Raw genomic sequence first — 12972 nt, 5'->3', positions numbered from 1 at the left:
CCTATGTAATTATTTTTAATTAAATCCATAATAGGGAATATCTAGATCTCAGATATTAATAGTTCTGAAGTCAACATTACAAAATTGTGAAATCACCATGTTTACAACACTATATATACATTACTAAAGTAACTGCTTATTTTGCCAATAAATACCACTCAGGAAAGTTAAATGGTTTCTATGCTAGAAAAAAAGGTTATTTATTAAAATGATTCAGATGACAAAATACTAAGGGTTAAAAAAAAAAGCAGTACCCTTCACTAATATTCAAGTCATGAGACAGCAAGCAGAAATATAACTGGGGAAATGTTTACTTATAAAAATCTGCTTTATAGTCAATAGTTTTAGAACTGAACCCCCTCCCTCGTTTTAGAAGACTTTTCCATAGTTACAGTGTGATAAAACAGGTTTCATTTTAGAATTACAAACAGGTAAATACCATCTTTTAAAAAGGACATGCCTGATTTATACAAATTTTAGGGTACATGTTGAATTTTTTAGAATCTCCTAACCAACACAAGTGTATATTTTATCTCAATAAAGAGGTAACTTCAACATTTCCTTTTATTTATCAAGTTTTACCAGTGAACGTAATAAACACTCGAAAGTTATGTAATTATTAAAATCGTACTTGAGTCACAGAACTAGAGATATCATTATGCCACCCTTAAGGAAACCCCTCTTACCTCTGCTGCAAGTATGTAAGAGCCTATTTGAATTATAATTATTTCAATTACCACTATCAGAACAAGCAGCTTTGCTCTTAAAATATTTCAGTATATTGGGAAATGGTGGTGCAACAGAAAACAACTCCAAATATGGAGTCTTAAAATGTATAATTATTGAGTAGATTATAAAATATTTCAGTGGAATACTTTCACGACAAAATTCTCCTATTCATTTAAATCTATTCCCCCATGATTCAGTCACAGAAAAAAGCATATGAAAGTTAATTAACCAGGTGAAAACTTGGAATTCATTTAATGCATTTTTTTCTTTATGCTTTGAATTAAAACCACATAGAAACACAACACCAGGTTTGTGAAAAATGTTGTACTATGTGTTAATTGTTACTGTTCAGATGAAAATGCTATCTGTATAGAATGGTGACTCAAACACAGGAAGAAACAAAACTCAGGTTTGCGTTTTGGCCTCTCTTCCAGTTCCCTTTTTATTTCCTACAATATACAGCCATAAACTCATCTTTTCTCACCAACTTAAAGCAAACTTTAGTTGGGAAACAAACATGGATACTTCGTATGTACGTAGTTTGTATAAAATATTGCTAAGACTGAAAATGAACCTCAAAATAATTGTTTCGAATCCACAGTTCAATACACTAATTTTACCACGATACAATTTTCACTTGGCTACCTGAAAATTAGTAATCTAGCCATACTGACGGGTCTGTAATACCCAAACTTTCACTATCTCCAATGTGTAGTGTATACGCATACATACCACACACATACCACCTTCCCACTTTCCCCAGGGCTCTACATTAACATTTGCTCTAATGTGGTGAGGTTTGAAAAATATTAAAAATGACAAGCATTTCCAGATGACCTTTCAACCTTAATGCTCAATGCATAACGTTGGGATTAAGAATGTGTATTTCAGTACCCAGTAGCATTTCCAATAATCAAACTTATCCTTGAGATTAAATTTAATAGTTTCAAGAGAAAATAACCAGTATGATTTTCCTAAAAATTCAAAGTGGAAAATTTGTTTGAAATATTTCATGCCTCCAAATCAAAAATGTCAATTTTTTTCAATTTACAAAACTGCAATATTGCAATGCCAGCTTTACTGAGGCTTTTAAGTATAACACAAATTATGTATATCCAATGCTTCTTATTTATGTTTATTAACACCACAGTTAAACGTGAATATTAATATAGAGCCTTCTCTGCCAAAAGAGTATAAAAATCCTACGTTTAATTAAATGTAGGGGCCTTCACCAAACTTGCTGCAAGTTTGGGGACATAAATATCCAACAGCCATCAAGCTGTGAAAGCCCCTATAAGGAATAAAATAAATCCCACTTGCCTCAGACTGAACAGGGCAACACTGAGACTCAGCCTCAGCCTGTCCTATGGCAGGGCTATAGGAAGAAGAAAATTTTAATTTTAGAAAAACATTACCCAATTAATTTAAAAGACATGCATTTTTAAAAGATCCCAATGATCTAGCAAGCAAAGGGGGAAAAAGTAGCTCTTTAAAAAAACAAAACAAAAAAAACCCCACTATTGCCCACTATAATTCTACTCTGAGACCAGTTATTTTTTGGGATTTCCCCCCCAATACACCTGTTTAATTAAGCTGGGTTTAAGTTCAGTATGTAACTTATCAGTGGAATGGAAGCACACTAAGTATTTTCCCCAATCCTAATAGTAAATGTGTGAGATATTACTAAAATAGTAAGTACTCAAATCAAATAATTCCAGTAACAACTCAAAAGTTGTTCCTCACCTGCTGATCTTGTTACTGCCACACAGTAGTAATATCTATACAATAGAAACTAGTGCCAGACAAATGTTCGTCATTTTTGTTTTGTTAAAAAAAGGCGATTAAGAGTGGATGCAAGGCAGAGCCAAAGCTGGCAGCCTCATTAATATTGCAACTTCCTAAATTATGGCAATTACAATGCCTGCCTGAAAATATCAAGTCCCAAAAGTTGTCTCTTATGAGGTAAGATGAACTTTACTTCAATTCACCACTATTAAGGAAGCATGTTCCAAAAAAATAATTATTTCAGCGTAATTTGTTCCACTCATGATTTAACCACAGTATGGACCCCAGAAGCAGTTAGGTAAAAGGTATTTTCTAGAAGCTTAATTATGCATTAATGCAAGCACAAATTACACTCAGAAGTGAGCACTATCTGAGCAATATACCTACAGAACACAAGAGATGGTGTTCTTAAGTTTTAAGTGTTTTAATGAGAATTATACTACTTACTTAAAATATTTTCTCCCTTCAGACCTCAAAAAGCAATAGTGACATAAAATATGTTCTCTTTGCATTAAATGCAAATAAAATTTTGCATAATTTTTGAAAGTTCGTATCATTTTTACCTCAAAGATTTTTCAACACACGATTTTCTTTGGCAGTATAAATGATGTGCTGCCAAATTCCAAAACTATTTCAGTAGGCAGGCAACTGGAGGGGAAGCAATATATAAGGCTCAGCTAATAGAACAAAGATTAAATGTATTCTTGGTGATACATGTCTTATACCTATACCTTCACATAAAGGTTAAAAAGAAAGGTTACCATTTTCTAAGAAGTCTTAACTTTATATTGAGGAAAACCTCAACTTCAGGTCCTTATATTAATAATTATACTTTGTATAGGTCACTGATATTTAAATAAGCATAAATCTACCCTTAAACAATAAAAACACTGGATGCCAAAAGAGGTCAATAGGAAGTATCATTATGACACTTGCAACACAAAAAACTAAATAGCAGTCACTTCTACATGATAGTTTTCCAAATACTCTAATAGAATAAAAAATTTCAAATCCCCCTGTTAACCATCCTAACAGGCATATTTAGATTCTCAGCATTACACTTGGAATATATACTAATCCATTAACAGCACAATAAGTAATTACTGCTTGCAGCCACGCTTCTAGAAGTTTGCACCTGAAAAGCTTCTGAGGTCCACGCAGTACTGCAGTCTCAAAAACAATCAAGGAAATGAATGGTCTGGCACTAGGCTCTAAATATCAGCAGGACGCAGGAAATATTAAGGATTACATTTTAAATCTCTAAGGCACCTAACAAGTATTGACATCATGGTGGTAAAAAGGTGACACAATATAAAGATTTCATACCCATTATGTAATGACTTGTACTTATCTAAGGTTTTCTGTTAACTAAAGCACTAACATACAATTCTATATATATTGTCCAGTTTAAAACATGCAGCTAAGAACAGCCTATAATTCAAAGACAGAATCCAATGATATATCAAAACTGCATTGGCAACTATGAATTTTATTATGTGGACATCTAATGTGGCATGCATCTGTACAAACCTTGCAGGCAGTGGTCCACAGCTGGGTTATGAATAAAAAGGCATAAATTTTTCTCTCATTTTATTACAATGAAGTTTAACAGTACAGAAAAAGTCACATGACCTTAGTGGGTCAGATTTCGTAAACCCTGCAACATGAGGAACTCTAAGCACATTAAATATTGTTACACAATCAGACTTCCAATGTACAGGTACTTGGAAATAGTTACAGCCCTCACCAAGCTAGGTTGGGGACATGAAGTCCAACAGCATCTGAAATGCTGTGAAGGCATAACTTTACAAATAGCAATGTAAGCTTACAGAACTTGCCTTTATTAAGGTGGTATGTTCATGAAATTCCAGCGCCTTCACAATATAACGAACCAAATTTACTATACTTCACTTCTAAAAACCTAGATGAAACATGAAAAAGAAGCCATACAGTATAAATTGCAACTTCAGGAAAAGTTCCTGCTTTATTATTCCAAATAATTTTCCCATGTAAAATAAATGTCCAATAGTTCCTGGTATGTGGGAAGATAATGTTAAAGTCACAATGAAGCCTTATTGACGGAAGCTTGGCTATATAAACAGCACAAGTTGAGAAAAGGTTTAATCTCCAAACCTATTAGATTGGATGAAGCGAGATCAGTAACGGCCACCTTGCGACATTACAGGAGGTCTCATTCCCATCGGAGGTCGAGGAGGCCCACCTTGATAAGGGGGCACCATTGGCGGTCCCTGCCCATATGGCGGCATAGCACCAGGAAGGTAACCTGGCATGCCTTGATGATGACCACCATACTGACCTAAAAAACACATTTAAAATACAAAAAACAGATTGAGTTGGTTCGTGCATTGTATTTTTACGATAGTATCTTTTGCAGATACACTTATTTTATGTGTAGATTCAAAAAATCTGCTAAAAATAATAAACATAAAAAGAGGAATACCATGAGGTGGCATTGGGGGTCTCATTCCTTGTTGTTGTGGGATGCCTGGCTGTGGTGGCATCATAGCTCCAATTGGTCCAACTGGTGGATTACCAATGGGAGTCTGTCCTGGACGAGGAAGATTACGTTGATATTTAGGTAACTGTGCCCTTCTTTCTTCCTAAAAATAAAAAATAAGCACAATGTTAAACACCTGAATACAGAGACTCATTAAGCATAAAAGCAAGCATCTAAGACCTTATTTATAGAGTAAGTTTTTAAAAATGTATCATTTCCCAACCAATTACTTTTGCCCCACAAACCAGTTCAACTACTTAAAATATCGATTACGAACTACCCATCCGTTTTTGTATTTGAAGCACAGATGACTTTAGGATTTATAAATTGTTTCTGCGATAAAGTGTCTTGTGAAGAAGACAATATGGTCTTCAAGGTATATGGTCTTCTACCTCACACTTCACTTATTTCAATTAATTTACAAATTCATGTCTAACTAAAATGAATTTTAAGAGTAAGAACTTATCTCCTTTCAGAAATAATCTGGTGGGAGGGAATTCATCCAAGATCAAAACATGCACTATACATTTTACTCTGTGGTTCTTAAAAATCAGAATGGGCCAGCTAGCGTGGCTCAGTGGTTGAGCCAGGAGGTCCTGGTTTGATTCCCAGTCTGGGCATATGCCCACGTTGTAGCTCGATCCCTAGTGAGGGGCATGGATGAGGTAACCAAGCAATGATTCTCTCATCACTGGTGTTTCTCTCCCTCCCTCGCTCCCTCCCTCTCACTTCAATTAAAGAAATCAATAAAAATAGATTTAAAAAGGAAAAAGGAGATTGCTTTAAAAAAATCAGAATGGCAGGGCCTGGTTGGTGTGGCTCAATGGATAGAGCATTGGCCCACACACAGAAGGATGGTGGGTTTGATCCCCAGCCTTGGTGTGTGTGGGAGGCAACCAATCGATGTGTGTGTGTGTGTGTTTGCACGCGTGCACCCATATTTCTCCCTTTACCCCTTCCACTGTCTCTAAAAATCAATTGGTAAAATATCCTCCGGTTAGGATAACAAAAAGAAAAATCAGAATGGTAAGCATTAAATCAGATTAATAAGACCATCATTTTACATATTAACACTTTTCAAATGGGACAAGCTGCTACAATAATATTCAATCAAATTCTGCTATCAAAAAAAAACCTGTAAACAACTTACCAATGATATATCCTCATCTGGATGGATCAACTTACTGGTTGCACTGGTTGTTGTAAGAGTAGCAGGCTTACTTGTTATTGATGCTGCTGGTTTAGCTGCAGTGCTATTTGTTGTACTAGTGGTTGAAGCTGTAGACTGTGTATAAGCAGGGAATGTAGGCTTCGGGGGTTCTGTAGTTGTTGCAGGGGTACTACTTAAGGGCTTGAAATCTGTACCAACAGGTCCTTGGACAGCTGCCTGAGCCTGTAAAACACAATTTTTCATCAACAAAACCCAAAACTGAGTACATCTACTACCAACTTAAAAATAAGACACCAACATTCATTCAATAAAGGACCAAATTCTAAATGAAATTAAAACAAAATTAACATGATAAATGCTCCACAAAAAACAAGAAATACATAAGAATATCAAAATATGCTGGGTCACGATCACATCTAACACACAGCATTGGAACAACAAAAAGGTAATACTGAATATTTAACTTCTCAGGTGTCATCTACCTCCTCAACCAAGTTCTTTCATTTACAAAACTGTATTTATTCCAGGTTGATGAAATATAGTATTATATCTAATAAAATAGCTTATGTTCTACTTTTACTATTCTAAATTATTTAATTAATTTACCAAGTAATTAAAAAAAAAAACCCAAAAGGTTAGAAATTACAAAATACAAATGCATGGATAAATTTCAGTTACTAAGCATAATTAATATAAATCGTGACACATTAAAAATGTCCTTCAAAGGTATCAGTTATATAATAATATAATGTCCTCCCAATTAACAATGGCTGGATGATTATCATGATCAAAATGGTTTAGATGATCTCTTAAGTATAAAATTATCAGTAATTAATGTGTTACTTTTTTGTAATATCCAACATCTAAAACATGTAGACAGGACAACTTTAGAGCCAAATTTCCTTACATGATAGGTGATGCATTAGATTAAACAGCATAAATCAAAATAGCTTAATCATGCATCAGGCTAACCATTGGCTACTAGAAGGCATTTACTGCTTACATGCTTTTAACCCTTTAGAACCATAGAAATTTGGGGTTCATTTTTTTTCTGAGTTCAATTTTCAAATATGATTGCCTTGTACTCCATTAATCTTACTTAATAAAAATTACATAGTATATTTTTAGGGAAAAGATTTTGTTTAAAAGTAGGGTCCAAAGGGTTAAGTTATAAAGCCATTTTAACAACTTTAAACTGCAACTTCCTGCGTACTTGTGCTGTGCTAGGAAACAGAGCTTTAGAAGATGCAGACAGACTTTCTGAATTGGATGAAGCTGTACTTGAGCTTGTTACAGGTGTCCCCATCTGTAGCATAAAAGAAAGGAAACAATGAAAAGTCTCCAAACAAATGGGTGAAAATAAGCCATGTGGTAGACTTTTTTTTTCTAGCATAGATTGCATATTTGTAAATGCAAAGTATAATGCAATCAAGTCTGATTTATTTAATGAGGCAGGCAGTTAATGCATTTATAATAAAGTGACAGCATGAGCCTCAAAAAAAGATTTAATTCTATACCAATAAACCTAGTTAACCAGTTTCTTTTCTAAACTGTTTCGCAATGAAATATTTCAAAAATACCTTAAACAGAGTAAAGATTGACACTTTAGTCCAATTCTATCAATGACACAACAAAATTTTTTTGCTAAGTTTAACATCTCTTAATAAACAACACCTACTCACCTCAAAAGTGTAAGTTAATGTGCTTCAAAAGCATTTTTAAAATGTTTTTAATTTAGCAACTACAAATAGGAAAAAAAGTTTAAAAAAGAAACTTCTAAGGGACAATCTTAAAGTGAAAAATAAAAGAACATAACCCTGATATTCTAAATTAAGTATATTTGCTTAATTCTGAATAAACTGGGGAAAAAAGTAATAATCACTATAGACACAACAAATATAACAGAAGCACCTTTTGCGCTTCTGAGTTCTGGAGACAAATCAGTAGGAAATTAAGTGCAACTAAGTCAAGAGCAATTAAATGGTGCCCTTTCAGCATGTGTGCAGCATTGTAGTTTGTCACTGTTGTACACCAGAAGAGCCCAACAAATGATTTGCTAAGGTCTTAGGATTTTCATCCTTGGCTTTGCTTTCATTCCACTCATAATTCAATAGGTAAAGGAAGACCACTAAACATTACCATATATTTAAATCCCCAGAAATTAAACTTCATTTCTAACTAAAGCTAGAATAACCAGAGTTCACAGCAATGAAAAAATAACATACTATACTACCTCTGGCTCCAGTCAATCTTTTATGAGTCGACAAAATCAATATATGCAAACATGAAAGAAAAGAGACCACTTCTTAGTATGCTTAATAAATTATACTAAAACCAAAAACAAAAATTGACCTCTGACAATTTCAAAGATTTTTATAAACAACTACATTTTACCTTTAAATATGAGTGCATTCCTTTTCGGGAATTTCACCTTACCTGTCCAGCACTGGGGAAAAGAGGCTTAGTAACTGGAGGCTGTGGAGCAGGAACAGTTGCTGCTGGTGCAGGTGGTCTATTAAGAATACCTGGCGCTGAAACAGCCTGTGCTTGAGTCATTGGAGGAATTCCAGGACGTGGAACAGGAGGGGGCATACCTGTAAAGAAGAAATGTTGGGAGGAGGACTCAGTTGTTGGAAGCATTTAGTTCAGAAAAAAATATTTCCCCAAAACTTTGCTGTTACAATATAACATATTAAAAATGCTTCCATACTACAAAGTTACTAACAATTAACTTCTGAACTCGATGAAATCCAAAGAATTTAGGCATTTGTCCCTTGAAATAATCTTGCCTCAAACAAACTTGTCTCCAGAATTTTGTGGAATGAAAGATACCACTAGAAACCCTATTATGTTGGCAAAGCATGCAATTAAGCTTAACTGATATTGATTTAGCAAACCAATTCTTTAAACATATAGAGAATTGCATCAACTAGAATTCTCTGAACTCTAATGCAAATTACATAGAGTAATGAATTTTCCAAAAAACTAAGTTATTCCTTTAAGCAAATTTTCCTAAAATGTATCACTATTGCATTCTTTAAACTTCAACATAACTTAAACTTAAAACTTTCACTAGAGATTATCAAATGAACACTGGTTATTATTCTTTAATATTTTACTTTTTTTAAAAAAATATATTTTATTGATGTTTTACAGAGAGGAAGGGAGAGAGAGAGAGAGTTAGAAACATCGATGAGAGAGAAACATCGATCAGCTGCCTCCTGCACATCTCCTACTGGGGATGTGCCCGCAACCCAGGTATATGCCCTTGACCGGAATCGAACCTGGGACCTTTCAGTCCGCAAGCCGACGCTCTATCCACTGAGCCAAACCGGTTTCGGCTAATATTTTACTTTTTAAAAATACATTTTTATTTCAGAGAAGAAAGGAGAGGGAGAGATAGAAACATTAATGATGAGAGAATCATTGATCGGCTGCCTCCTGCATGCTCTACAGTGGGGATTGAGCCCACAACCTGGGCATGTGCCCTTGATTGGAATTGAACCTTTCAGTCCGCAGGCTAATGCTCTATCCCCTGAGCCTAAGGAGCTAGGGCTTCTTTAACACTTTAAATGCCCAAAATTACCTTAGAGCATTATGTATGTTGAGTTGTTGCCTATAGATTAATGGCTACACTGGTGATGCTTGCAATTTTGCTGCAGTTTTATTTTCCTAGCTACTTTTATATATCAACTATCACTTAAGTACTTCTAAACCTGCCATGGATTATAACCCAAACTTAAAGGTCTCTGTGGCACACTTATTTGGCTAAAAAAATCCCTTTCCCCATATTAAAATCTAAAATGTCAAAACATTGTATTTCCCACACTCTCTTTGCAGCAAGAGGGTCCATTAGACCTATTTCTGGCCAAGACATAGAAGGGGCTAAGGAGCCTCCAGGAAAGGTACTTCGCTCTCTAATAAAAGAAAAAGGAGAGCATTGGTGTTAACACCATTTCTTGCCCCTGTCATCTTCTTACCGCTGAGTGACATGGTTGAGGGAAAAAAGCTATGGTTAACAAAGTGGAAAATTTTAAAAGCCACTGAATCTACCACTTTTCTTTTTGTTGAGATAATAAATGTCTACATTGCTTAATACAGTTAATTTAAGCTCTATATTACTTTGTTAAGAGTTTTATTAGTTATCTAAAATATTCCTAATAAGTATAACAACTCTTAAGCATATGACTGTCAGTGCACAGGCTCTGTGACTCATTTTGGCTGCTTTGAATCTTATTTTTACTATTTTAAAACTCAAAAAATAAATAAATAAATGGGGGGGCGGGGGTTCAACATAAGACTTTTCATGGTGCCCTAGCTGGTTTGGCTCAGCAAATAGAGTGTCGGCCTGTGGACTGAAGGGTCCCGGGTTCCAATCTGACCAAAGTCAACAGGCTGGGTTGTAGACTCGATCCCCTCAGTAGGGGGCGTGCAGGAGGCAGCCAATCAATGATTCTCTCTCAACATTGATGTTTCTATCTCTCCATCCCTCTCCGAAATCAATAAAAAAAATATTTTTTTTAAAAAAGGCCTTCTCATGGTAATTTTTACAAGTCACCAACCTGCCTTGGCCAGTTGCTCAGTGGTTAGCGTCTGACTGCTGACCAAAGGGTTGTGGGTTCAGATTTCTAGTCAAGGGTATATGTGGGAGGCAACCAATCTATGTGTCTCCCTCACATCAATGCCTCTCTCTCTCCCCATCCCTCCCTCCCACCCGCTCTGGGTGAGAGTTAATAAAAACACACACTTAAGAAAGTCACCAACCTACAGAAATTTTAAATTACATTGCACCAATGCCCACAAATCTATTGTCTAAATTACTTAAAAGAATCAAAGCGGCCCTAGCCGGTTTGGCTCAGTGGACAGAGCATCGGCCTGAGGACTGGAGGGTCCTGCGTTCCATTCCAGTCAAGGGCATATGCCCAGGCTTTGGGCTCGATCCCCAGTAGGGGGCGTGCAGGAGGCAGCAGATCAATGGTTCTCATCATTGATGTTTCTATGTCTCTCTCCCTCTCCCTTCCTCTCTGCAATCAATAATACATACATATATATTAAATAAAAGAAAAAAAAGAAATTGTCTAACATTCTTACCTGGTGGCATACCAGGCATTAGAGGTGGTATTCCTGGTCCAGGTGGCATCATTCCACCCATTGGCATCATTCTGTCAGAAAGCAAATTTTAAGAAACAACTAAAGTTAATTATTAGTATAAACCGTAGAAAATATTTTGGCTAAATCCTGAAACAATAGATAAGACTTGAATTTGACCCCTAATATTGAAATCAAGCTGAAAGAACACACACCACACTAAAAACAATCCTATCAAAATAAATCCTCTAAAAACGAGCAAACTCTTGGGTTTACCAGTAAGATGGGGGAGGAGTGGAGTCAGTCTTTGCAATAAATAAACAAACAAACCACAAAACAATTTAATACATTTAAAGTCATTAGGAATAATATATGCTATTCTCGATATATATATTTAAGAGGCCTCATCTAAAATATGTACAACTGGGAAGCAAAATCACCTTTTGTCTCACTTGGAAAATATCCACACAGAATATAAACAAAAAAGAAGAAATCTCTATTTTAGAGTCAACAGATTTTTCAAAAGGAAAATACTGAATGTACATTGTGCAGATAAATTTTTTTTGGAGGAGCACAGAAAAACTATCACCAATGTTAAAGATAGTCAAAAGTAAACTCAGATTGCCTAATTTTTACTTAGATTGGCTACCTAACACTATAGCATGACTTAAAAACAAAACCTCTATTTTTTTTTCTCTTCCCCTAAAAGAGCTCATCTTCAAATACCAATGTCCAGTGCACTTAAAAAGTTTGTAAATTCTTGATTTAGGACTTCTATCAGAAGATTAACTTCTATATATTGAGTTCATTAGGAAAAGTTTGATTATCTTCTATAATAATAAAGCATATAATTTGGTAAAAGATTATATATTCTTCCTTAAATACCAACCCTTTTTACTAAATCCCATTACTTTTAGCAGTTAGGAGAAAATACCTACACGTTTAGAAAATACTTATTTTATATACGGATTTATTACTATTTCCTCAAAGATGTTTTATATCCCTCCTTTCAGAGACTTGTGTCAACCAGTTTGCAAGTTGTACCAAGTTTTAGTGAGGAAGGTTAGAAAATTTCTGAAGTTAATTGAATAGATCCCATTAAACACACAAGAAAATGACATTATGATTATACCTCCTGAATTACATCATGAATGAGATGCTTACATGTTTTCACCGCAAAATGACTGGGTGTATTTTCTCTGATGATGCAATCTGTGAAAATGTATGACAAAATCAAAATCTAACTGTGATTTTCAAAATACAGTGGGAAAGTGTATTGTTTACCTGTCACATCCAACAACATTTAAGTAAAAGTGATGGGCACAAGCACCTCATATTTATAGTTTTTGATGATTTGACAAATATTTAAATCATTTATAGAATTTGCCTGTCACAACCAAGTGTCATGGACAGTTCTGAATCTCAGAAACTCAACTCTACAACCAACTACTTTAATTACACCAGATGCAATTAAAGCAGATGGCTGCCTAAATACATCCTAAAACACAAAAATCTATTCTTCAGAGACAAATTTATTGGTAGATCTCGTTATTAGACAATTTTAATATTTATAGAGCCCATACCTTTTAGAAAGAAAAAATGCAAAGTCACATTTAATTCATAAACACTCAAGTTGAAAGATCATTACTAGGCATAAGTCCACAAGCCATTTAAAAAGAGT

The 12972-nt window shown here is 34.9% G+C and overlaps 1 protein-coding gene across 1 annotated transcript in view; it reads right to left on the bottom strand.

The window, feature by feature from the left end:
- Positions 1-3983: 3983 nt before the first annotated feature.
- ZNF207 (zinc finger protein 207) overlaps positions 3984-12972 on the bottom strand; it is an 18786-nt gene continuing 9797 nt past the window's right edge. The window contains exons 5-11 of the mRNA XM_015564133.1: positions 12456-12538; positions 11295-11365; positions 8640-8797; positions 7417-7509; positions 6183-6425; positions 4976-5135; positions 3984-4831 (exon numbers count right to left, since the gene is read on the bottom strand). Of these exons, the coding sequence (XP_015419619.1) occupies positions 4671-4831; positions 4976-5135; positions 6183-6425; positions 7417-7509; positions 8640-8797; positions 11295-11365; positions 12456-12538 (969 nt within the window). The 3' untranslated portion in view covers positions 3984-4670. The remainder of the gene's footprint in view (positions 4832-4975; positions 5136-6182; positions 6426-7416; positions 7510-8639; positions 8798-11294; positions 11366-12455; positions 12539-12972) is intronic.

The sequence above is a fragment of the Myotis davidii genome, unplaced genomic scaffold, assembly GCF_000327345.1.
Source record: "Myotis davidii unplaced genomic scaffold, ASM32734v1 scaffold699, whole genome shotgun sequence".
NCBI classification, from domain to species: Eukaryota; Metazoa; Chordata; class Mammalia; order Chiroptera; family Vespertilionidae; genus Myotis; species Myotis davidii.
The sequence above is the reverse complement of the archived record's forward strand: the minus strand, read 5'-3'. Positions and strand labels throughout refer to the sequence as shown.